The 27468-nt window shown below is 29.5% G+C and overlaps 1 protein-coding gene across 2 annotated transcripts in view; it reads right to left on the bottom strand.

The window, feature by feature from the left end:
- The window catches only part of LOC135133657 (TLD domain-containing protein 2), a 213917-nt gene that overhangs the window by 170488 nt on the left and 15961 nt on the right, over nucleotides 1-27468 (bottom strand). Inside the window, exon 2 of one of the 2 annotated variants that reach the window (XM_064062119.1) lies at nucleotides 8442-8586. The exons of the other annotated variant lie outside the window; for it this stretch is intronic. Within the exon in view, the coding sequence (XP_063918189.1) occupies nucleotides 8442-8551 (110 nt within the window). The 5' untranslated portion in view covers nucleotides 8552-8586. The remainder of the gene's footprint in view (nucleotides 1-8441; nucleotides 8587-27468) is intronic. 2 annotated transcript variants of the gene reach the window in all.

Genomic DNA, 27468 nt, shown 5'->3' with positions numbered 1-27468 from the left:
TTAATTTAATTACATAATATTTTAAAATATTAAGACGGAAGGACCTACTTTTTCGTATTCTAGGAGCTATGAAACGACGAGTAAACATAAAATTAGCGCCTCCTAATAACTCGAAAGTTTCAGCGTTAGAAACGAATTTCTTGAAAACATATTCCATGTGAAAGGTCATATTCGAGTCATTTAGTACAATTATATGAATATTATAAAATAAAAAACGATGCATACACAAAAGCTATTTTAACTTTCTTGAATATAAAAAGACAAGGTGTAACAGCTACATTTCTTATTCATATTTGACGTCATGTTCTCTACCGATGTTAAACTGAATATCGATTGCTGTAAATTACTAAACGCGAAACATTGTAAATTAATATAATATTTAACAATAAATTAATATAATATTTAACAATGGAGTGATTTTATCAGTAACTAGATTATTTTAAATTACTAACAATTGTTATTGTTATATCTAAATATAGAAACAGCAGATTGAAGCGACCCATACTCAAGTGGTCGTTGATAAAACAATAACATTAAAAGACACCTAACAACTAGAGGGATCCACCAAAAAACGACTTTTACTTCTCGAACGTAATAGGGTAATAGCTACTTTCATGTTTTCTCTAACATTCATGATTCGTAGAGTACGAAAAAGTAGATCTGACATTTCCGTTGTCTGTGGTGATTTTTATTTAGACATCTACTCTCCAAAACTGCGGCACCGATCGTTGGCAAATTTTATAACTACTTGGAAATATCAAAACGATAATCAATTTTTAATCCTCCCCACCAACAATTTGATGACGTCGTCTCAAAACTTTCTGCATTAAAATTAATTTCTGTAGAAATAACCTACAACAATTTTTTTTAGATAACTGTTTGCATAAGATCTTCCGAAAAATATCGAAAATCAAGATATTTTATCAACTATTTCAGAAGCTGTCTGCGTTAAAATTCCGAAAACGACTTTTGTTATATTACAAATATGACATTATCTGAAAAATTATTAAATATATTTATTTAAGGCTACAATTTTTATTGTTCTTTTATATTACTCCTATTATATAATTGATTTACGATTTTATAACCCACTGGTAACTTAAATTGTAACAAATTGTGCAGATTTTATATATCAAAATTAATATACAGGGTGAGTCACTAAACGCGCGGTGCTCGATATCTCATTAATTATTAGAGATACAACAAAAACCCAAGAAGACAAAATTTCTTTAAGGATTACTCTAAAATTATTTTTAACTATGCAGTGTTCCGTTTTTAACGTCTAAAATACAACTTTGTTTTTTTTAATGAAACAGCCTATATATTTTTACACATTCTTATTAGCCTCTCAACAAAGTAAAAATTGCAGAAAATATCAACTTTAAATATAGAAATTTCTTAACAAAAAAGAACGAGAAGAAAACATTCAATAAGATGTAGTAGTAACAAAATATAGGGTGTTCTATTTGGAAAAAAAACTCATATGGATATTTAAAAACTGTAATAATAAAAAAATATATATAAATTAAAAACATAAATATAAAAACAACGGGTGGGCGGGGCTTGTAATTGCTATGATAAGAGTGATTTTGGCAAATGATATACCGATCAAGAAAATAGAGGGCGGATGGGCCGGGCTAGTACTTCCTAAGATACGACTGACTTTGACAAATGACATACCCTCTAAGAAAATACGGGGCTGGTGGGTGGGGCTAGTACTTGTAAAGACAAGAGTGATTTTGGCAAATGACATATCCTCTAAGACAATAGAGGGAGTATTTGCTAAGGTAAGACTGAGCAATATCAAAAATAGTTATTAGGATAAAGAAGGGTTGTAAAAATATAAAAATATATATAAACACCCTGTATATGTAAATTTCATTTCAGTTAAACCACAACAAAGCGCATGCTTAGTGACTCATTTCTTCAACCATTTTTTATAATTTTTAAAAGGCTGAATGCTACGTTACTACCCAAAAATGCGGGAATATTAAATTTAATAGTTCCCACAAATTCTTTCGGCAAATTTTCGAAAATTTTGAATTCACTTTTCCGGTTTATTGGAACATATTGTATATCGTGACAGCAATTCCAGATTTGTAATTAGCGGAGGATTATCTACAATTTGACACCAATTTTCGGTCCCTTAAACCAATTTTAATCATTTTTTCGAAAATTTTTGAAAATTATGAACTCACTTTTTGTGTTTATTGGAACATATATTGTAACGGCGATTACAGATTTGCAACTCGCGGGAGATTAACTAAAATTTGGCACAAATTTTTGGTCAATTGAACCAATTTTAACCATTTTTTTTTTGGATTTTTTTTTTAATTTTCAATTCACTTTTCGTATTTATTGGAACAGATATTATGACTGCGATTTCAGATTTGTAACTGGAGAAAAATGATCTAAAATCAGTCACCAATTTTCAGTCGATTGAACCATTTTAACCATTTTCTTGGAAAATTTTTGAAAATTTTTAATTCACTTTTCGTGTTTGTTATAACAGATATAATGACGGCGATTTCAGATTTGTAACTGGCGAAAAATTCTCGCAAATTGGAAATCAATTTTCAGTCTTTTGAACCAATTTTTTTTTTGGACAATTTTTGAAAATTTTGGAATCATATTTTAACTTTATTTCAACAGATGTCGTGAAGATGATTTGTAACTGGCGATAGATTATCTGCAATTTGACACCAATTTTCGGTCGATTGAACAAATTTTAATAATTAATTTTTTTTAATTTTTGAAAAGTTTCAAATCACTTTTCTTATTTATTGGAGCAGATATCGTGAGGACGATTTCAAATTTGTAAACGGCGAAATATTATCTACAAGTTGACACCAATTTGCGATCTATTGAACCAATTTTAACCATTTTTTTGGAAAATTTTCAAAAATTTTGAATTCACTTTTCGTGTTTATTGGAACAGATATCGCGCGCATTTGTAATTAGCGGATGATTATCTACAATTTGACATCAATTTTCGGTCGATCGATCAAAATTTTGATTTTTTTTTTTTGAAAATTTTTGAAAATTTTGAAATCACTTTTCGTATTTATTGTAAGAGATATCATGACGGCGATTTCAGATTTGTAACTGTCGAAAGAATAACGACAATTTGACCCAAATTTTCGTTCGATTGAACCAATTTGACCCATTTTTTTAAATTTTTTGAAAATTTTGAATTCCATTTTCGTGTTTATTGGAACAGATATCGTGACGGCGATTTGAGATTTATAACTGGCGAAAGATTATCTAAAATTTGGGACCAATTGTTAGTCCATTGAACCAACTTTAACCTTTTCTTTCTGAAAATTTTTAAAAGCTTCAATTCATTTTTCTTGTTTATTGCACCAGATATTGTGGCGACGATTTCAGATTGTAACAGAAGAAAAATTGTCTACAATTTGACATCAATTTTCGGTCGACTGAACGACGATTTTTTAAGAATTTTTTTTTAATTTTGAAATCACTTTTCGTATTTATTGAAAGAGATATCATGACGGCTATTTCAGATTTATGACTGGCGAAAGATTATCTAAAATTTGAGACCACTTTTTAATCGATTGAACTAATTTTAACCATTTTTTTCGAAAATTTTGGAATCATATTTTACCTTTATTTCGATAGATGTGGTGAAGGTGACTTCGGGTTTGTAACTGGCGAAAGATTATCTACAATTTGACACCAATTTTCGGTCGATTGAAGCAATTTTAATCATTAATTTTTTATTTTTTTAAAAGTTTCAAATCACTTTTCTTGTTTATTGGACCAGATATCGTGAAGACGATTTCAAATTTGTAACCGGGGAAACATTATCTACAATTTGACACCAATTTTTCACCGATTGAACCAATTTTAACCATTTTTTTGTGAAAATTTTCAAAAATTTTTAATTCACTTTTCGTGTTTATTGGAACAGATATCGCGAGGGCTATTTCACATTTGTAATTAATTAGCGGATGATTATCTACAATTTGACATCAATTTTCGGTCGATAGAACCAATTTTAACCATTTTTTTGGAATTCACTTTTCTTGTTTATTGGAACAGGTATCGCGACGGCGATTTCAAATTTATAACTGGCGACAGCTTATCTAAAATTTGAGACCAATTTTTAGTCGATTAAACCAATTTTAACCGGTTTTTTGCAATTTTTTTTTTTAAGTTTCAATTCACTTTTCTTACTTATTGGACCAGATATCGTGGCGACGATTTCAGATTTGTAACCGGCGAAAAATTATCTACAATTTGACATCAATTTTCGGTCCATTGAACAAATTTTTACCTTTTTTTTTATGAAAATTTTTGAAAACTTTGAAATCACTCTTCGTATTTATTGTGCGAGATATCATGACGGCGATTTCAGATTTGTAACTGGCGAAAGAATAACGACAATTTGACCCCAATTTTCGTTCGATGAACCAATTTGAACCTTTTTTTTTTAAATTTTTGAAAATTTTGAATTCAATTTTCGTGTTTATTGGAACAGATATCGTGACGGAGATTTCAGATTTATAACTAGCGAAAGATTATCTAAAATTTGAGACCAATTGTTAGTCGATTGACACAATTTTGACCTTTTTTTTTTGAAAATTTTTAAAAGCTTCAATTCATTTTTCTTGTTTATTGGACCAGATACTGTGGCGTCGATTTCAGATTTGTAACCGTCAAAAAATTATCTACAATTTGACATCAATTTTCGGTCGACTGAACAAATTTTGACGATTTTTTAAGAAATTTTTTTTAAATTTTGAAATCACTTTTCGTATTTATTGTAAGAGATATCATGACGGCTATTTAAGATTTGTAACTGGCGAAGGAATAATGACAATTTGACACCAATTTTAACCATTTTTTTTAATTTTTGAAAATTTTGAATTCAATTTTCGTGTTTATTGGAACAGATGTCGTAACGGCGATTTCAGATTTATAACTGGTGAAAGATTATCTAAAATTTGAGACCACTTTTTAATCGATTGAACTAATTTTAATCATTTTTTTCGAAAATTTTTGAAAATTTTGGAACCATATTTTACCTTTATTTCGATCTAGATGTCGTGAAGGTGACTTCGGGTTTGTAACTGGCGGAAGATTATCTACAATTTGACACCAATTTTCGATCAATTGAACCAATTTTAACAATTTTTTTTGGAAACTTTTTAAATCACTTTTCGTATTTATTGGAACATATATGGGGATTTTAGATTTGTAACTGGCGACAGATTATCTAAAATTTGGCACCAATTTTTAGTCAATTGAACCAATTTTAACCATTTTTGTAGACAATTTTTGAAAATTTTGGAACCGTATTGTACCTTTATTTCAATAGATGTGTGATTTCGGATTTATAACTGACCTAAGATTATCTATTATTTGACACCAATTTTCGGTCGATTGAACCAATTTTTTTGGGAAATTTTTGAAAATTTTGAATTCCGTTTTCGTTTTATTGGAACAGATATCATAACGGCGATTTCGTATTTGTAACTGGCAGAAGATTATCTACAATTTCACACCAATTTTGGGTCGATTGAAAAGATTTTAACAATTTTTTTGGAAAAATTTTCGGAAATTCTGAAATCACTTTTTGTATTTATGGAACATGTCGTGGCGACCACACCAATTCTACAATGTGATGAGGTCCCCTCAAAATTTTGCATAGTACATGCAACATGCATAGGATTTAAATTTTATAAAATAACATACTCCAGACTCCAGTACTTGTGATTTACGAATCCACTTTCAAAGTTTTCTCCGAGGCATCCAAATTTTCGCAAAAAATCAAAATTGTGTAAGAAACTTTTAGATACTAATTAAGTGAAGCTCGAGTAAGGACATTCGATAACGCAACGATTACCGTACACGACTTCGGACTTTGAGATTATCTGCACTGTTACTGCTACAATCTATTTTTTTATGTATAAAATTATCAGAAATAAAGTTTTGCAAAATCGAATTTTATACTTTTTCGAAGAAGCATGATTAAACTGTACTTCACAGACCTAAATTTTCATAAAATAATACACTCTTATACTTGTGGTTTGTGAATCCGCCTGAATTTTTGACCCTTGACATTAAATTTTTCACAAAATATCGTAAATAACAACATTTTATAAGCTACAATTCGACCCGACGATTTCACCTCATATAATTTTGAACGAAAGAACATGAGGTTAAATTGTCATCAACGAAATTTTTGGCAGTTTCGAAAATTTAATGGTGCAATTTTAAACGTCATTCAATCACGTGACAGTCACGGATGTTATTCCGGGTGCAACAACAACTTCAAATAAAGACGTCAAGATAAATCGTAATGATAAGATCAAAAGGGAACAAAATAAAAATACGTTCCTCATTAAAATGTTACAAATGTCACGAAGTGGTCATTAAGTCAACTAACATGGTACAAAATTGTGCGGAAATGACTGAACAAATTGTAAGAATGACCTGACTCAAAAAGACGTTTTTTTTAATAATCTTATTCATTACAAAAATTGTTCTACTGGTGTCAAAAAAAAGAAGCCTTTTAGAGAGACGAAGAATTCGCCCAGAAATCAAGTGTGGAATTTCAGTGAATTGTTTTTTTAATATGATTCATAGATAATCATCTTAGGCAATTCTTCAAATTACTAATAAGTCTTTAGAATTCAAGGATCTAAGTGGGCCCAAGCATTACCTAAATATTGAATTGTGGTTTAGCTTGTAGGACTCGAACAATCAATTAATTCTTGGACTATGAAATATGTTTGAAGTCTCGCTCCACGGACAAGAAAGTTTTTATTGTTTGAATCTCCGAATTAAAATAAAATTGAAAATTACATATATTTTTTTTTAATTTAAGCCTGTAAATGGTCTCAGTTGAGGCCGAAACATCTTTCGGGCAATAAAAATATTTTTAAATAAATTATGAAACGTCCTCGGTTGCAGAATATGTTGCAAAAAAACTAGAATATCGTTGATTTGCACTAAAACCGAAACCGACCTTGACACTTTTTCAAAGTCAAAGTGTGTACGTGCCACTTACACCGAAAAAGAGGAAACGACGTCACAAATTCCTTCATAATAAAATTTATTATGAAATAACTCGCGTTTTACGACCGATCGAAAAATCATATTTAGCCGATATTTTTACATTAAAGTATACTCTAAACCAGCAATTTGTTGCTTCAAATTAACTCAGCCTCAAATTTATAGCACACACAGATAAATAACTTTTACTAATTTTGCAAGCAGGATATTCTCATCTCCACACAGGAACTCACAAATTAACCGAGTTCCTCTGGTGGGCTGCGAAACACTTCATCTAATTCTAAAATTTGGCGCCCACACAAAAAATCCTCAAAATTATTGTCACCCACGATCCGAGCTAGCCGCTAACACGAATTTAAATATAATCCCGTCCGAACAAACACAATGCTCTCTTTGATTTATTCAAATTCGAGTGTACTCACACCTACGCGCCCGGAAAAAACGAAATATTCCAGACGCAAGGGCGAACTTTGTTTGATCGGCTTCTGCCGAAAGTTCAAGTTTGATCGGTCAATAAATATCATTTCTAATTACTTTCGACACTCTTATCTCGTCGATCAGCGCCTGCCTTAAAAAGCAATAAACACAGTTCGCGAGTTTCCTGTTCTCCGAATTTCCCCCGGGGTAACTAATTTCGCTTTAGCCCGAATTATTTTTAGTCAATAGACCTGAAGCAATTGAAAATGCTATCTCTTGGAAGTAGTTTTGTGTGCATAATTTAGCGTTGACCTAGATCGTAAAGTCTCTTGTTTAAAATTTGCGATTGGGCGATTGTCGCGTGCTAAATCCAGATGGGGTTCGTTAAGACAATTGAATCAGCTTTACTGTTGTGCGTACTGGACCTGATGGGATAATTGCCTTATAATAACACACAATTGTACTCTTTAACATTCGACGGTTTTTAAACGATACGGTTTATAGAGCGCCCGTTAAGGCACGTTCGCATGACATTTTTCTTTGATTTATGCGACCGTGAAGGCTTGTTTGCATGCCACTGTTGGGAATAAAACGTCCTGATTTACAGCAGACGAAAATTCGGAGTAAATTTAGTGTTTATGTTTGTACACAAACATTACTGCATCTCGCGTCCCAAATAATTATTTTGAAACTGCCGCATTAAAATTTTACTTAAAGCGTAATTATCGCCGTAAATCATAAACGCTGCGCAATGCGAGAATCGGGCTGTCGCAATCGATGTAATTAAAAAAAAATTCAAATCGTTTGATGTTGAATTAGAGCGTTCGTCGGTGTATAAAGAACAGATGGACATGAAACATCGCGTGAATAATATCACGTTCGATAAACAAACAACGATGTGCTCGTTGTTTTCCGATCGTAATTGTCGTGTAATCCGATTTTGCACTAACATATATAAATTATTTATAAGGATGGAAACTCACTGCCAGTTGATGCCATCTCTTAGCAAAACGTGCAAGCCACGAAAAGATAGACGTGCGCCGAGCGAATTTGATCGATGCTGACGGCTTTCTCCACCAGAGCGGGCTGACATTGTTTTTTGGTCAGAGATCAAAAGCAAAATAAAATCTGAAAAGAAAAATTAAAAAAAAATAAACAAAACATGCAAAGAAAAATAAGCAAAAAAGAAAAGTAAAAACAACGCAAAAGCAAAAAAAAACAAATAAGAACGAAAGACGTTAACTAAATCTACACAAAAATAAAAATATTGTCAATCAATTAGCACCTCGTAATTGAAACACTCCATATAGTGTTACTACTAATTCTATTTGCGTAATTATCAACTGTAAGAATTGAAAACAAACAAAATCATAGTTAAAAATATTTTCAAAAATGTTCAATGAATTTCAATTCAGAGAATACACAAAAACTGTACTTCATATGAGTATTAAATGTACTGATTTGTTAAATTTTCTAAACACCGTACATTTTCCAACAAATAACTTAAAACTATTTATAATTTTTGTTTGTTATTTCGTCCATAAATAGTCGACGAACGCTATCGTTCCCCCAAAAATCAAATAAAACAATTGCATAGCACTATATATGCATGCAAATCTAATAAAAGGGGGCAACTATAAATAATTTTTGGATTTTAACGAGTTTCACCCACTTTTTAAGCCCATATTGCATTTTTAAAATAAATAAACCTCCACGAGAACACCGGAAGCAATAAAATTCTACTAAATCTGATCGCCACTGTTTTGTTGGTTGCATAACACCCATAAATTTATTTGTTTTTCGTTCGCTTTGAAACTACAAACTATTTTTCTTCGTACGTCATTCTTTCGCATGAATTATGCAACAACAGGATAATATTTTTATTAAAATCGATTCACACCTACGGATATTGGTAAAACAACTAGTTAAAAACAAAGATGTGTTAAACAAACCTGTCTTCATAATTTCAAAATAAAGAAATTAAACACTGCTTCGCGTTCAAGATTTTTTAACTAATCAAATGATTTGTAAACAAATTAATAAGCATATTCAGAATTAAAAAAAGTCAAAGATAATAATAATAATAGTATATTTGCCCAACAGACCCAACAGAAACAAGTTCCAGTTACAAGACAATAAAATGAAATTATAATATGTACATGTAAGCTTAAACTTAAACTGACACACTATTATGACTAAACTTTAAAAAAAAGATCAACAAAATGACACTTCTATTGCTTCAGTGTAAATATGTACACAAAAATTATTTAATTAAACCAAAAAAATTTATGTCAAGGACTCCGGATGTTTTTTTTGAAGCAGTCAAAAATATCTTGGGGGCCCCTAGTGTTTTCCTTTTTTTTTTAAGAATTTACAAGACTCCTGAAGATACCTATGTTTTTTTTAAGTAGTCGAAAGAATCTCCGGTGCTCCAAGAATTTGATTATTATTATTTTTTAACAGCTAGGAATAATCTAGAGGGTTTCAAATGTTTTATTTTTTTAAGAAGTCGTAAGAATCCCGGTAACCCCAGATGTTTTATGTTTTTTTCAGAAATCGAAAGAATCGCGACAATCGCTGGTATTTAATTTTTTATAAGATATCGAAACGATCTCGGGGATCCCTAGTGTTTTACTTTTTAAAGAACTAGAAAGAATCTTGGGGACTCCTAGTGTTTAATTTTTTGATGAATTTAAAAGAATCATGAACACCTCTAGTGTTTATAAGAAGTCGAAAGAATCTCAGGGGCCCCTGGTGTTTTATTTTTTTTTTTAAGAACTAGAAATAATCTGCATGCCCTCTGGTGTTTTATATTATTTTATTTTATTTTTAATTTAGAAGAATGTTGAGGACCCCTGATATTTTTTAATAACTCGTAAGAACCTTGGGAACCCCAAAAAAATCTAGGCGATCTCTGGTGTTTAATTTTTTTTAAGAATTCGAAAGGATCCTTGATATTTTATTTTATAAAAGAGTCAAAAAAATTGGGGCAGGGGCTAGTGTTCTACTTTTTTAAAGAACTAGAACAGCTTGGGAACTCCTGGTGTTTTTTTTTTAAGAATTTAAAACATTCTTAAAGACACCTATGTTTTTTTAAGGAGTCGAAAGAATCTCTGGGGATCTAAGTGTTTTTAGAAGTCGTAAGCATCTCGGGAACCAAGATGTCGAGAAATCGAAAAATTGAAGTTAAAAAAATACCTAATCAAACCTAAATCGGGAATCGGAAAAAATGAAAAATCGAAAAATTGAAAAACTGAAAAATCGAAAAATTGAAAAATCCCAAAACTGAAATCTCGAAAAATTGGGAAATCGAAAAATTGTAAAGTCGAAACATCGAAAGATTGGAAGATCGATAAATCGAAAAGCCGAAAAGACAAAAAATCAAAAAACCTAGAAATCGGAAAATCAAAACATCGTGTAATCCAAACATGAAACGATCATCAAATCGAGAAATCGTTGGAAATTTTATAAATTTAAAAAAATCGATAAGTAAATCGAAAAGTCAAAAAAGTGAAAAATCGAAAAATTAAAACAATCTGTAAATCAGAAAATAAAAAAATCGAAATATCGAAATTTATAAACCCAGAACTCAAGAATTTTGAAAACTGAAAAATCGAAAAACTAAAATTTTGATTGAAAAATTCCCAAAATTGAAAGGTTGAAAAATTGAAAAATCGAAAAACCGAAAAGTCGAAAAACCGAAAAATCGAGAACTCGCATTAATACCAAACATCGAAAAATTGAAAATTGAAAAAATCCGCAAGAAAGTCTAAAAATCAATAAAGTGAAAAATCGAAAAATTGGAAAATTTAAATAGCCCAAAATCGAAAAATTAAAACAAACGGTAAATCGGAAAATAAAAAATCGAAATATCAAAATTCATAATTCCAGAAATAGAAAATTTTGAAAACTGAAAAATCGAAAAACTAAAATTTGAACAGGAATTGAAAAATTCCAAAATTAAAATGTTGAAAAATTGAGAAGAAATCGAAAAACCGAAAAGTCGAAAAACCAAAAAATTGAGAAATCGCATTAATACGAAACTCGAAACATTCAAAATCGAAATTTTGAAAATTTTAAAATTCAAAAAAATCCATAAGTAAATTGAAAAATCGGATATTGAAATAGTCCAAAATCGGAAAATTAAAACAATCGGGAAATCGGAAAATCAAAAAATCGAAAAATCGCAATATCGAAAATTTTGAAAATTGAAAAATTGAAAAACTAAAATTTGGAGAGGAATTGAAAAATTCCAAAACTGAAATGTTGAAAAACTGGGAAATCAAGCAATCGAAAAGCCAAAAACTCGAGAAACTGAAAAATTGCAAATCGGAAAACTGAAAAATTTCATGTTGAAAAAAGAACAATTATAAAATCAGAACATTGAGAAAATAAAAAGCCGCAACGAAAAATTAATTTCAGTTTTTCGGTTGTTAAATTTTTCATCTTTTCAGATTTTCGAATTGGAATTTTTCGTTGCGGTTTTTTATTTTCTCAATGTTCTGATTTTATAATTGTTCTTTTTTCAACATGAAATTTTTCAGTTTTCCGATTTGCAATTTTTCAGTTTCTCGAGTTTTCAGTTTTTTTTTTTTTAATTTGCGGTTCTCTAGTTTTGATGTTAAATATGCAATATTAATTATAATTTTTTAAAATGTTCACTTTTTCCTTCATTTGATTTTTAAATTTTTAGACTTTGCAATTTTGACGATTCTTTAATTTTTCGATTCGATTGGTTTTTTTCTTTCTAATTTTTTGATTCATTAATGTTTTTCGATTTTTAGTTTTTCAGTTTTTCGATTTTTCAATTTTTTCCGTTTTCCTGGTGTTTTATTTTTTTTTAAGAATTTAAGACTCTTAAAAACACCTACTATGTTTTTTTAAGGAGTAGAAAAAATCTCTGGGGTTCCAAGTGTTTTATTTTTTTATTATTTTTTTTTTAACAGCTAGGAATAACCTAAGGGTCTCTAATGTTTTATTTTTTTTTTTAAATCGTAAGAATCCCGGGAACCAAAATGTCGAGAAATCGAAAAATTGAAGTTAAAAAATACCTATCCCAACATTAAAAAAATTGTAAAATCGAGAAATTGAAAATTAAAAAAAAAAATCGAAAAATTGTCAAGTCGCAACATCAAAACATTGGAAGACCCATAAATCGAAAAGCCGAAAAGTCAAAAAATCGAAAAACCTAGAAATCGGAAAATCAAAACATCGTCGAATGGAAACATGAAAAACAGTGAAATCGAGAAATCGAAAAGCCGAGAAGTCGAAAAACCGAAAAATCGAGAAATCTCATTAACACGAAAAATTGGCAAATGTACATAGCCCAACATCGAAATTTATAAATCCAAAAATCGAAAATTTAAAAATTTGAAAAATCGAAAAACTATAATTTCAAAAAATTTAAAAATCAAGGAATTGAAAAATTCCCAAAATTAAAATGTTCAAAAATTGAAGTTTAAAAATTAGAAAATAGTTAAATTAAACCACCAAAACATCGTTAAAATTGAAAAATGTAAATATTTTAGAAATCAAAACATTTAAAAATCAAAAACTGAAGAATCCAAAAACTGAAAAATCGGGAAACTGAAAAATCACAAATTGAAATCTCAAAAAACATCGAAAAACTGGAAGATCGGTAAGTCGAAAAGCGGAAAAATGGAAAACCTAAAACCTGGAAAATTGAAACATCCAGTAATCGAAGCATCAGAATATCGAGGGATCGAAAATATGTTTTTTTTAAGAGGTCCAAAAAAATCTCGGCAATCTCTGGTGTTTCATTTTTTAAAGATATAGAAGGGATGTCGGGATTCCTAGTATTTTATTTTTTAAAGAACTAGAAAGCACCTTGGGGACTCCTGGTGTTTTATTTTTCTTAGAAATCGACAGAATCTCTGCAATCTCTGGGATTTAAGTTTTTTTAAGAAATCGAAAGAATCTCGGGGTCCCTAATGCTTTATTTTTTTTTTAAGGATTTAAAAGAACCTTGACGACCCCTGATGTTTTTTTAAGGAGTCGACGGAATCTCGGGGATCCCCGATGTTTTATTTTTTAAATGAGTCGAAAGAATCTCGCCAATCACTGGTGTTTAATTTTCTTTTTAAGAAATCGAAAGATCTCGGGGATCCTCGTTTTATTATTATTTTTTTTTTAACTAGAAAGGTCTTGGGGATTTTTTAAATAATCAAATGACATAGAAACAAATTAATAAGCATATTGAGAATTAAGAAAAATCCAACGACCCACAGAATGACATTTCTATTGCTTCAGTGAAATTAATTAAATATCTCAAAAAAATATATATATATTTAATTAAACCTAAAAAAATTGGTTACTACACTCATTAAGTTGTAAACGTGTATACGGTTTTGAGTGAAGCATTTTTGGAACGGCTATATTGGCTGCAGTTTCGATTGAACTTACAAGTGGTAAAAAAATTTAGTTCGTTTAAAAAAAAACACATAGCACTTTATACACGTGGATGGTATGTAATGTTATTTATGAAATTTAATATGACACGTGTAGAAATGTTCTAGTTTCATATGCCTTTGAATATTAAGCGGTTTATTTTAAAACTTGATTCATATGCATATCATGCACGACAATTTCCTTTGTTAAATGAAAATGAGTCAACCAAATGAGTCTGTTGTTGTTACATTTCATTTATTTATATAATTATTTAATTCACTTAATCGATTCGAAACTGATACAGTTAAGTTTTTTACATATGTTATTACCTTACTTATCAAAAAATTGAACTATAATTATTAACAGTAATTTACAGAACTTCACACAGTTATAGAGATAGGTTGGGACACTTCATTTAGTTATGCGTGACACAACTAACACACAGGATTAATTTACCAGAATTGAGTCGATTAGAAAATAACGATTGCACAATATTTATGCACTTTTTTTATCTGTTACTTTATCACTACTTTACAGTTTGCACACGATAATTCACTGCTATAAAAAAAAATAGACATGAGCAAATATTATACAACATATAGATTACGTTATTTATCCAGCAAAAGCTCCGATGCGTTGCACTGCATTGCAGTTCTAATCCAATTCCGCAAGATAACAATCAACAAATCAATCATTGCCAAGTAAAACAAATTACACTGTTGTCAAAGCTCAACCAGTTTTTTTCCACCGACAATAAAATATTCATATCGATGACTCTCATCAGCGCGATCATTTAGAATAATAGAAAACACAATCACAACTCAACGAAATTAACATATCCACACTTTACATCGCGACTTATCTCTAATGCACGTGCGAAAAAACACGATGGTACCAGATTAAACCATTTGTCGAATCAAACTCCGTTCCACTCCACTTCCAATTATCTATTATTTATTTGCGAACCGCAAACCGCACTACGGTATCTAATACAAGGATCGACGCCTTGGGCTTTCAAATCTGAGGATCCAGGATCATTTAAACCATTAATTTCTCATTCTATTAACCACAAAATTGCGGTTATGGATGGAGTCCCTAGCTTCTGAACTTGATTGGCCACACCTACAAACAATCTGGTTTTCGAGAAAAACGGGAAACTCGGCAGCCCCACAAAACCTACATTTTCTTTAACATCGCTAATCGATTTTAAATTGCGGTTGTTTTCCTCCGAACCCTCCGGAGTTCATTAGGTACCGTATCCACGGTAATGTCTTCATCGAGACAATCGATCTTAAAAATGAGACGGTGATGCCATGCTCGAGGCTCGAATAGAGGTGTGCATATTAAGTAGATGTGACATTTCAGCCATGAAACGTCTTCGTTATGTGGCGCGACGAAAAATATGGAACGAATTCTAGGGAGTTCTGGCAAAAGCTAGATGAAATTTTCTTGCTGGATATTGCTAATTTATTTCCCGATGGAAACGACTCTCGAGTTACTTGTTGATCGTCTTTTATCACTGAGACGTATATCTGGATTTACGTAAGTCCGTCTAGTGTGCCAAGTCTTTTATTTTTCTTTGAAATTTGTACAAAAAATTGGTCGAAAGTTATTTGGACAGAACTTTCCTTGATCCTGAGCAAATTCCGCTTTTTTGAAAAATTATTAAAAAGTTTTGCGTTCTTTAAATAATGCTTTTCGAAAAATCCAAAAACTGAAAAATCTAAATATCGAGCAACTAAAAATGGAAAACATTTAAAATCAAAAAATAAACAACGAAATCCGAAAAGTCAAAAAATCGAAAGTTCGAACAAACGAAACTTTGAAAAAATCAGAATATCTAAAATCTAAAAAATCGAAAAAAATGAAATGTTGAAAAATTGAGAAATCGAAAAATTGAAGTATTAAAAATCAAAAAATAGGTAAATCAAGCATCAAATAATCGTAGAATCTACAAACTGAAAACCTGAAGAATCGAAAACTGAAAATTTGAGAAATCGAAAAATCTCAGAACTAAAATCTCGAAAAATTGGGAAATCGATAAATCGAAAAGTAGAAAAATCAAAAAACCTAGAAATCGGAAAATCGAAACATCGAAAACTGAAACATCGAGGAATTGAAACATCAAAAGATCGTGATATCGAGAAATCGAAAACCCCAGAAGTCGAAAAACCGAAAAATTGAAAAATTAAAAAATCTAAAAAATGAAAGACCTCAAACTGAAATCTCGAAAAATGAAGAGTCGAAAAATCAAAAAATCGAAAGTTCAAACAAACGAAACTTCGAAAAAATCAAAAAATCTAAAAAATCGAAAATTTGAAAAATCCAAAAACTGAAAATTTTCCAAAATTGAAATGTTGAAGAATTGAGAAATCGAAAAATTGGAAGTATTAAAAGTCAAAAAATAGGTAAATCAAGCATCAAATAATCGTAAAATCTACAAACTGAAAACCTGAAGAATCGAAAACTGAAAATTTGAGAAATCGGAAAATCTCAGAACTAAAATCTCGAAAAATTGGGAAATCGATAAATCGAAAAGTCGAAAAATCAAAAAACCTAGAAATCGAAAAATCGAAACATCGAAAAATTTGAAACATCGAGGAATTGAAACATCAAAACATCGTGATATCGAGAAACGAAAAACCCGTGAAGTCGAAAAACTGAAAAATCGAAAAATTAAAAAATCTAAAAAATGAAAAACCCCAAACTGAAATCTCGAAAAATGAAGAGTCGAAACATCAAAAAACTGTACGATCGATAAATCGAAACATCAAAACGTCGAGAAATCGAAAAGTTGAGAAGTCGAAAAATCAAAAAATCGAGAAATCAAATTGGCATAAAATCGTAAAAATTGAAAACTGAAAATTTTAAATTTAAAACAATCCATAAATCGAAAAATAAAAAAATTGAAAAGTCGTAAAATCGGGAAATTGAACAATTGAAAAATCGAAAAATCGAAAAATTGAAAAAAAAGCCGAACATTTGAAAAATCGAAAAATTGAAAAACCGAAATATCAAAAAATTAGAAAAATTGAACAAATGAAACTTCAAAAAAAAACCGAAAAATCTAATACTGAAAAATCCAGAAACTGAAAATTTTCCAAAATTGAAATGTTGAAAAATTGAGAAATCGAAAAATTGAAGTATTAAAAATTAAAAAATAGGTAAATAAAACATCAAATAATAGTAAAATCTAAAAATTGAAAAACTGAAGAATCGAAAACTGAAAATTTGAGAAATCGAAAAATCTCAGAACTAAAATCTCGAAAAATTAGAAAATCGATAAATCGAAAAGTCGAAGAGTCGAAACATCAAAAAACCTAGAAATCGGAAAATCGAAACATCGAGGAAATAAAACATCCCGTTTTCCTGTAATTGGGCCTCCGGCCTGTTGGAGACGTAATAGAATAAAATGAAAAAAAAAATAAAATAAAAAAATACAATCAAAAGATCGTGATATCGAGAAATCGAAAACCCGACAAGTCGAAAAACCCAAAAATCGAGAAATTAAAAATTGATAACAGGAAAATTAAAATCCTTCCTTCGCTCACGCCCCGGGAAGTAAAAGTCGAAAAGTAAATTGAAATACCAAAAAACTGAAAAATCGGAAAATTGAAATAATCCAAAAATCCAAAAATTAAAACATTTAAGTCAGAACAAAAAAATCCAAAAAATTAAAAACCGCAAACTGAAATCTCGAAAAACTGAAGAGTCGAAACATCAAAAAACTGTAAGATCGATAAATCGAAACATCAAAAGGTCGAGAAGTCGAAAAGCCAAAAAATCGAGAAATCAAAATGGCATCAAATCGTAAAAATTGAAAACTTTGAAAATTTTAAATTTAAAAAGACAATTGAAAAATCGAAAACTTGGAAAAGTCGTAAAATCGGCAAACTGAACAATCGAAAAATCAAAAAACCAAAAAATCCAAAGCCAAGAAGTCGAAAAATCTATAAATCGGGAAATGAAAACATCAAAATATTGAAAAATCAAAAATTTTAAAATTCAAAAAATGGAAAAAATTGAAAATAAAGTCAAACATTTTAAAAATCGAAAAATTGAAAAACCGAAATATCAAAAAAAATAGAAAGATCGAACAAATGAAATTTCAAAAAAACCGAAAAATCTAAAACTGAAAAATCAGAAACTGAAAATTTCCAAAATTGAAATGTTGAAAAATTTAAGTTTTAAAAATTAAAAATTAGATACATCTAACATCAAAAAATCGTAAAATCCACAAATTGAAAAATTGGGACATTGAAAATTCGAAAAATGAAAGAATCGAAAACTGAAAATTGAAAAATTCAAAAATCACCAAACTGAAATCTCAAAAATCGGGAAATCGATAAATCGAAAAATCGAAAAACTTAAAAATCGGAAAATCGAAACATCGAGGAACTGAAACGTCAAAAGATTGTGAAATCGAGAAATCGAAAACCCGAGAAGTCGAAAAACCAAAAAATCGAGAAATCGAAATTGCATTAATACGAAAAATCAAAAAAGGGAAAAATTAAAAAACCCCAAACTGAAATCTCGAAAAAAAGAAATCTCAAAAAATTGAGAAGTCGAAACATCAAAAAACTGTAAGATCGAGAAATCGAAAATCCGAAAAGCCTAATAGTCCAAAAATTGAAACATCGAGCAATCGAAACATCAAAAGGTCGAAAAACCAAAAAATCGAGAAATCAAGATGACATAAAATCGAAAAAATTGAAAAATCAAAAAATTGAAAAATCGTAAAATCAGAAAATTGAACAATCGAAAAATCGAAACATTGAAATCTCTTTCAATCCCAAAATTGAAAAATTGGAGTATTGAAAAACTAAAAAATCGAAAAAAACGAGAAATCGAGAAATCTAAAATTTCAACAATCGAAACATCGAAAAGCTGAAACATCGAGGAACTAAAACATCAAAAGATTGTGAAATCGAGAAATCGAAAACACGAGAAGTCGAAAAACCAAAAATCGAGAAATCGAAATAGCATTAAATGGAAAAATAGAAATTTTTTAAAAATGGGAAAATTAAACAATCGAAAAGTAAATCGAAAAATCAAAAAACTGAAAAATCGGGACATTGAAATAGCCCAAAATTAAAACAATCATTAAATCGGAAAATAAAAAAAATCGAAAAATTGAAAAATGGAACAATTGAAAAACCCTAAACTGAAATCTCGAAAAATTAAAAAGTCGAAACATCAAAAAACTGTAAGATCGATAAATCAAAATGGCATAAAATCTAAAAAACTGAAAATTCGAAAACTGAAAATTTCGAAAATTTTAAATTTAAAAAAATCGATAAATCGAAAAATCAAAAAATTGAAAAGTCGTAAAATCGGGAAATTGAACAATTGAAAAATCGAAACACTGAAATCTCTATAAATCCAGAAATTGAAAAATTGGAATATTGAAAAATCGAAAAATTTAAAAATCGAATAATCGAAAAACTGAATAATCGAAGAATTTAAAAATTCCCAAACTCACATGTCGGAAAATAGGAACTTTGAAAAATTAAAAACTCGAAACATCGAAAAATTGGAAAAACGAAAAACCGAGATATCGAAAATTCGAGAACTCAAAAAATTAAAAAATCGAAATTGGTTAAAATTGAAAAATTAAAAATTGAAAAAATAAGAATTTAAAATTTAAAAAATTGACAAAACGAAAAATTAAAACATCGAAATCTCGGTAAATCGAGAATACGAAACATTGAAAAAGCGAATAATTGAAAAACCGAAAGATCTAAAACCAAGAAGTCGAAAAATCGAAAGATCGAGAAACAAAATGTCAAAAAGCTGAAAAATCTAAAATTTGAAAAATTGAAATATCGAAGAACGAAAAATCGAGAAATGGGAACGTCGAAAAATTGAAAAAGTTAAGAACCGAAATATCGAAAAATTCCAAAAGAGAAATATCGAGAAACTAAAAAATTGAAGAAAAATCCAAGAAACAACGAAATACATAATTGAAAATCTCAAAACTGAAACATGGAAAAAATGAGAAATCGAAAAATCGAGATGTCAAAAAATCGAAAATTCGAAAAATCGGTAAAATAATCATTAATAAACAAAAAAATCGAAAGATTACGAAATCAAAAACTGAAGAATTACAAAAAAAAAACGAGAATTCGAGATCTCGAAAAATTCAATCTTTAAAAAACCGAAAAATTGAAAAATCGGATCATTGAAGAATCGAAAACTGAATAATCGAGAAATTGAAAAACTCCAAAACTGACATGTTGAAAATAGGGAGATCGAAAAATTGAGACATCGAAAATTCGGGAACTCGAAAAATTAAGAGAGAATTTTAAATTAAAAAAAATTGATAAACCAGAAAATTAACATCTCGGTAAATCAAATATGAAACATTGAAAAATTGAATACTAATTAAAAAAACGAAAAATTTAAAATCGAAAAACATCGAGAAATCGAAACATCAAAAGTCCAGAAATCAAAAAGTCGAGAAGTCGAAAAACCAAAAAATCGAGCAATAAAAACGGCATAAAATCGAAAAAATTAAAAATCTGAAAACTGAAAACTTCGAAAATTTTGAATTAAAAAAAAACAATAAATCGAAAAATCAAAAAATTGAAAAGTCGTAAAATAGGGAAATTGAACGATCGAAAAATCACAACAAATCTCCATAAATCCAGAAATAGAAAAATTGAAACAATGAAAAATCGAAAAATTTAAAAACCCAAAAAACTGAAAAATCAAAAATTTTTTAAATCAAAGAATTGAAAAACCAAAATCGAGACGTCGAGCAATCGAATCATCGGAAAGTTGACAAATCGGGAAATGGGAAAATAAAAAAATCGAAAAATCTACAAGTCAAAAAGTCAAAAAATCAAGAAATCAAAAATTAGGAACGCCAAAAATTGAAAAATCGAAAAATTGAAAAATCGAATAACTGAAAAATCGTAAAACGAAAATATCGCAAAATTGAAATTAAATCCAAAAACAAAAATAAAACGAGAACATGAAAAATCGAAAAAACGAAAAATTGAAACGACTGAAAAATCCTAAATGTCAAAAGTAAAAACTTCCCTCGTCTGTGAAGTACCGTATAATAAATCCAGATATTTCGAAAAATTACAAGAATTGAATTAGCAAATTTTATTTTTTTGATAACCCTTTTAAGTGAAAATAAAGATATAAATAAAGAAAACGTGTTACGCGTTTGTTTCAAGTGAGTTTTTCCATTACAAATTTTGTGATGATGTTATCAAGACTTTTGCAAGGGCACGTATATCTTGTTTAAGTCAACCCTGTATAAGTGATTCTAAAAATTAAACATCAAAAAATCGAATCATTGAAAAAACGAAAAGGTAAAAAATCGAAAAGTCTAAAAATTTATATTATGTACGTATATATAAATGTATAATTGTTTTAGTCGCTGGATTGGTTCCATAATTAAGAAGTGTGTAGTTGCGCAATTGAATTTAATTTTTATTGTTTTGTTTTGTACTAGTTAATGGATCTAATAAGTAATAAAGCACGTGCGTTTGAATTGTTTTTCTCCTACTCGTTTTTCAAACCCCGCTCCGGAATTAAGATAAAAGAACATCGATGTACTTTACATTTATGAGTTTTAAAGCATTTCATCTTGCGAAAGCTTTTAAGAGTTTTCCCTTTCCCGCACCCTCGGCTCGTGTCGGAAGAGCTTGAATCAATGAACCTGGCAAATGATGTTTGCGAGCTTTTATTGCAAACATCGGTTATGAAACTTTTTTATGTTTTGTGGCTTAATAACGTGGGGCAGACCGGCGTGAAACAATCTGATTGCGGCGACAATAAGGTGCTAATGGAGCAAGAGACACTTAGAAATTCTTGCATGATGATGACAGAGTGACGTTATCGAGGACCGTCCCTTCGAATGCACGAACAAGGTCGGATTTTATCGATTAACGATTACACATTGATGACAGGATGTATGTCATGCGAGCAAAGGGATGACAGAGTTCCAGTTATCATTTTCCTGTTCTGAGTAGGTCTCCACTTCGTATCGATTTTGTTTTCAATGGAACGGTCTACTTTGATAAACAAGCAAGAAATGATCACCGGACATTAGTGGAAACAAAGACGTGAAGACGAGAATTGAATACAGAGATGGGTTATCAAAGTGCTTTTGGGGAACTCGCAAAAAGTCGAGCTTGGAAGGGTTGTTTGGTGGATAAAGACGAGAGTAACTATGGAGACATCGTAAAGTTTTTTTTCAATCATGCCTAATCGTTAGGAGGCAACCTTGAATCTTGGTGGCTTGTCGTCGGCCTAACAGAAAGGTGCATAGGTGAACGATTTCCCGGAACAAATGTAGTTTGACGGAAATAATTGGAAAGGTCTTATTTTCATGTGAGTTAAGGTTGAAAACCTGTGTTTTACATTGTTTTTTACCTCCTGAGCGTAAGCTAAGAAAGTATTGTAATCAAGTTGATTGGACGAATGGCCACTTTTATGTTTTCTCGACGTTTCATGACCTCAAGAATACGAAAAAAGTAAGATACTTCTGAATTGTATAACAACATTTTGCAAAAAAAGTTAACTGCAAAACTGAATGCTCTGAAATTTAGCAAACCTTCTGAGGTTGTCGTAGTCATGGTAAAGCGTTAATCAAAACTTATTTGTTTACCCCTTTCCAAAAAACTGATGACGTCATCTCAAAATTTTATCTTATCGTCTCTGGGATATTCAAAATATGGTGACTGTACTTGTGGATTGTCAATAGTTTCCAGAATTACTTACACAGAGTTGACTTAAATCAAGAAGGACTCACTCCATTTTCCCGAAAATTCAAGAATATTGTTGTTGTTGGTATTACACTCCATCCTTCCAAATTGATACAAGTGTCCTTGTTGATAACATCATCACAATATTTTGTAATGGAAAAACTCACTTGGAACAAACGCGTAGCACGTTTCCTTTAACATTACCTATCTTTATTTTAACTTAAAAGGGTTATCAAGTTACCACAAAAAAATAAAATTTGCTAAATCAAACCTTACAATTTTTCGAAAAATCTGGATATATTGTACTATACTTCATAAACGAGAGAAGTTCTTGCATTTGACATTTAGGTTTTTTCAGATGTTTCTTCACTTTTCGACTTTTCAATTTCTCAATTTTTTTTTAATTTTCGATTTTTTTTGATTTTTCAATTTTACGATATTTTCTTTCTACCATTTTTCAATTATTCGATTCTTCAATTTTTCGATCTTTCAATTTTTGGTGTTACTAATTTCTGATTTCTCGATTTTTTGACTTTTCGATTTTTCGATTTTTTTGATTTTCCCATTTCTCCATTTGTCAAGTTTCCGATTCCGATTCGATTGCTCGAAGTCCCGATATCTCCATTTTTTCAGTTTCATAGATTTTTAATTCTTCGTTTTATCGATTTATCAATTTTTCGATATTTCAATTTTGGAACTTTTTAACATTTGGATTCTTAAATGTTTCGATTTCTACTTTTTCGATTTAGCAATTTTTCAATTTTTGGCGTTTCAAAATTTTCGATTTCAGAATTAATTGATTTTTTCCACTTTTACATTTCTTAATTAAATTTTTCAATTTTTTCACTTTTCGACTTTTAGAGTTCAATTTTTTGAATTTCCCATTTCTCGCTTTTTCAGTTTTTCAATTTTTCGTTTTTTAAAATGTTCGATTTTTCGCCTTTTCGATTTCCCAATCGTTCAATTTTTCGGTTATTCATTCTTTCTTTGATTTTTCAGTTTTTCGGTTTATCGATTTGTCGATCTATCATTTTTTTTAATATTGCAGTTTTGGGATTTTTCAACATTTTGCTTAACTTTTTCGATTTTTCAATTTTTACCTTTCCGTTTTTTCAATGATTCGATTTTTAGATTTTTTGATGTTACGATTTCTCACAGACGAGAGAAGTTCTTGTCTTTGACATTAAGGATTTTTCAATTATTTCTTCAAGTTTTTGATTTTTCAACTTTACGCTATTTTCCTTTTACGATTTTTCAGTCACTCCATTCTTCATTTTTTCGATTTTTCAATTTTTGGCGTTCTTAATTTTTGATTTCTCGATTTTCTGACTTTTTAATCTTCACATTTTCTGATCTTTTGATTTTACCATTTCTCCATTTGTCAAGTTTCCGATGGTTCGAGTGCTCGACGTCTAAATTTTTCGATTTTTCAATTTTTTGATGTTTTGATGTCTCGATATTTCCGTTTTTTTTATTTTCCCATTTTTCAATTTTTGGCGTTTCGAAATTTTCGATTTCTCGATTAATTGATTTTTCAACGTTTAGATCTCACTTAGATTTCTCAATTTTCCGACTTTTCGACTTTTAAAGTTTTCGATTTTTTAATTTTCCCATTTCTCGATTTCCCGATTTTTCAGTTTTTCAAATTTTCATTTTCTAAAATGTAGGATTTTTCGCCTTTTCGATTTCTCGATCGTTCAATTTTTCGATTCTTCAATCTTTCTTTGATTTTTCAGTTTATAGGTTTTTCGATTTGTCGATTTATCATTTTTTTAATATTGCAGTTTTGGGATTTTTGAACATTTTGCTTAATTTTTTCGACTTTTAAATTTTTCAATTTTTTTAACTTTTCTGTTTTTCAATGATTTAATTTTTCGATTTTTTGATGTTAGAATTTCTCGATTTTTCAATTTTTCGTTTCTTGAATTTTTTGACAATTTAATAATTTTCGTTTCTTGAAATTTTAGATTTCTCGATTTCTCGTTTTTTCGATTTTTTAGTTTTTCGATTTTCCAATTTTTTATTTATTTGGATTTTTAAATTTTAGATTTTTAAATTTTTTGATGTTTCGATTTCTCGATTTATCGACTTTTCGGTTTTAGATTTATTGGTTTTTCAATTTCTCGATTTTTTTTTAATTTCCAATTCCTCGTTTTTTTATTTTTCGATTTTTCAATTTTTGGGGTTTCAAAATTTTGGGATTCTTCGATTAATTGATTTTTCAACTTTTAGATTTCTTAATTTTCTGACTTTTTGAGTTTTCGACTTTTTGATTTTCCCATTCCTCGATTTTTCGACTTTTGGATGTTTCGATTTCTTGGCGCCTCGATTTTTCGATTTTTCAGTTTTTCAATTTTTCGTGTATTAAAATGTTCGATTTTCGCCTTTTCGATTTCTCGATCGTTCAATTTTTTCGATCCTTCATTCTTTCTTTCATTTTTCAGTTTTCAGTTTTTCGATTCGTCGATTTACCATTTTTTTAATATTACAGTTTTGGGATTTTTCAACTTTTTCAATTTTTAGATTTTCAATTTTTTACATTTTCGTTTTTTCAATTTTTCATTTCTTAAATTTTTCGACAATTTAATTTTCGTTTTTTGAAATTTTAGATTTCTCGAATTCTCGTTTTTTTCGATTTTTTAGTTCAATTTTCCAATTTTTCAATTTTTTGATGTTTCGATTTCTCGATTTATCGATTTTTCGACTTGTCGGTTTTAGATTTATCGGTTTCTCAATGTCTACATTTTTTTAAATTTTCGATTTCTCGTTTTTTTTATTTTTCGATTTTTCAATTTTTAACGTTCCTAATTTTTGATTTTTCGCTTTTTTGATTTTCCCATTTCTCGATTTGTCAAGTGTCGGATGATTCGATTGCTCGACGTCTCAATTTCTATATTTTTCAGTTTTTTTAGATTTTTCATTGTTCATTTTAACGATTCATCAATTTTTCGATTTTTTACCTTCGACGCTTTGATGTCTCGATATTTCCGGTTTTTTCTTTCGGTTTTTTGATTTTTCAATTTTTGGCGTTTCACAATTTTCGATTTATCGATTAATTGATTTTTCAACTTCTAGATCTCATTTTTCTGACTTTCTGACTAGAGTTTTCGACTTTTTGATTTTCCCATTCCTCGATTTCTCGACTTTTCGATGTTTCGATTTCTTGGCGCCTCGATTTCTCGATTTTTCAGTTTTTCAAGTTTTCAATTTTTCGTTGTTTAAAATGTTCGATTTTTCGCCTTTTTGATTTCTCGATCGTTCAATTTTTTCGATTCTTCATTTTTTGTTTCATTTTTCAATTTTTCGGTTTTTCGATTTGTCGATTTATCATTTTTTTAATATTGCAGTTCTAGGACTTTTCAACATTTTGCTTAATTTTTTCGACTTTTAGATTTTTAAATTTTTTACCATTTCGATTTTCCAATTATTCGATTTTTCGATTTTTTGATACGATTTCTCAAATTTTCTTGAATTTTTCGACAACTTAATGTTCGTTTTTTGCAATTTTAGATTTCTCAATTTCTCGTTTTTTCGATTATTTAGTTCTTGAATTTTCCAAATTTTTTAGTTTTTTGGATTTCTAAAATTTTTGATTTCTCAATTTTTTAGGTTTTTAAATTTTTAGATTGTTCGATATTCCAATTTTGCAATTTCTGGATTCATAGAGGTTTCAATGTTTAGAGCTTTCGATTGTTCAATTTGTACATTGGCGATTTCATGTACGTGGTAAAACGTTAACCAAAATTTAGGTGATCATCCCCACCAACAATTTGATGACGCCGTCTCAAAGGATTCTACATCAAAATAATTTATTATTAAACTGAACACCAACAAGCTTTAACCCAAACCTAAACGGCCAAATTTTCGCAAAAAAAAAGTATAATAAAAAATCGGAAAACTGGGTAATTGAGAAATCCAAAAATTGCAAAATTGAAAAATCACAGATTGAAAATTTGAAGAATTCAATAAACGAAAAATTGTAAAATCGAAAGAAACATTGAAAACACAAAGGAAATGAAATAACGAAAATTTGTGATAAAAACACGAGAAAATGAAATTAAAAAAATCGGGAAAATAAGAATAAAAATCAAAAACTTCAAAATCTGAGGAAACGAAAAATTGAAAAAATCAAAGTTGAAAAAATAAAAAATTATAAAATTATGAAAGCGCAACATTGAAAAATGAAAAAATTTAAAACATAAAGCAAATGAAGAAACGAGAAATTGTGATATCGAAAAACCGTAAAATCGAAGAAAAAGGAAAAACGAAAAATTGTGATGACAAAAAATTACAAGATTTGGTTTCAAGTGAGTTACATTACACAATTTTGTGTAATTTTTGCATGGGCACGTATATCAATTCAATTTTATTCTAATAATAATAGTACTATATTCCCAAAACGTCAAGAAAATAGAGTGAGTCGCTTTTGATTTAATCAATACAATTAACTGACTGATTCATTAATTTTTTTGAGTCACCCTGAATGAGTAACTCTAAAAACTGTGCGTTTTATTATACAATTTTGATTTTTTTTTTCCAAAAATCTAGATATCGTCAAAAATTTTTGGTGGGGATGATTAGCTAATTTGTGGTTGGCGCTTTACCATCTACATGATAGTCCTAATACACATTTCTAGCTTACGCTCAGGAAATAAAAATGTCGTTCTAGGGACTAATTCCAACCGCGTGCGCTTCGCTGTGATGATGAGCCCGATTAGACAGATGCAAATCTGTCGAATGTCAATTTATGCAGCACAACTCGCGCAAAGTGTTTACAATCTCGAATCCCTCTGTCGAAGAGATGTAAAATCATAGCGAGCTCGATGAATAAACATTGTGGGTAATCGCGCTGCATAACAATGTTATTTTCCAGCAGAAC

The sequence above is a fragment of the Zophobas morio genome, unplaced genomic scaffold (genome assembly GCF_036711695.1).
Source record: "Zophobas morio isolate AGI-343-1 ecotype UQ-CSIRO unplaced genomic scaffold, CSIRO_AGI_Zmor_V1 ptg000022l, whole genome shotgun sequence".
NCBI lineage: Eukaryota > Metazoa > Arthropoda > Insecta > Coleoptera > Tenebrionidae > Zophobas > Zophobas morio.
This window is presented reverse-complemented; position numbering and strand designations above follow the sequence as displayed.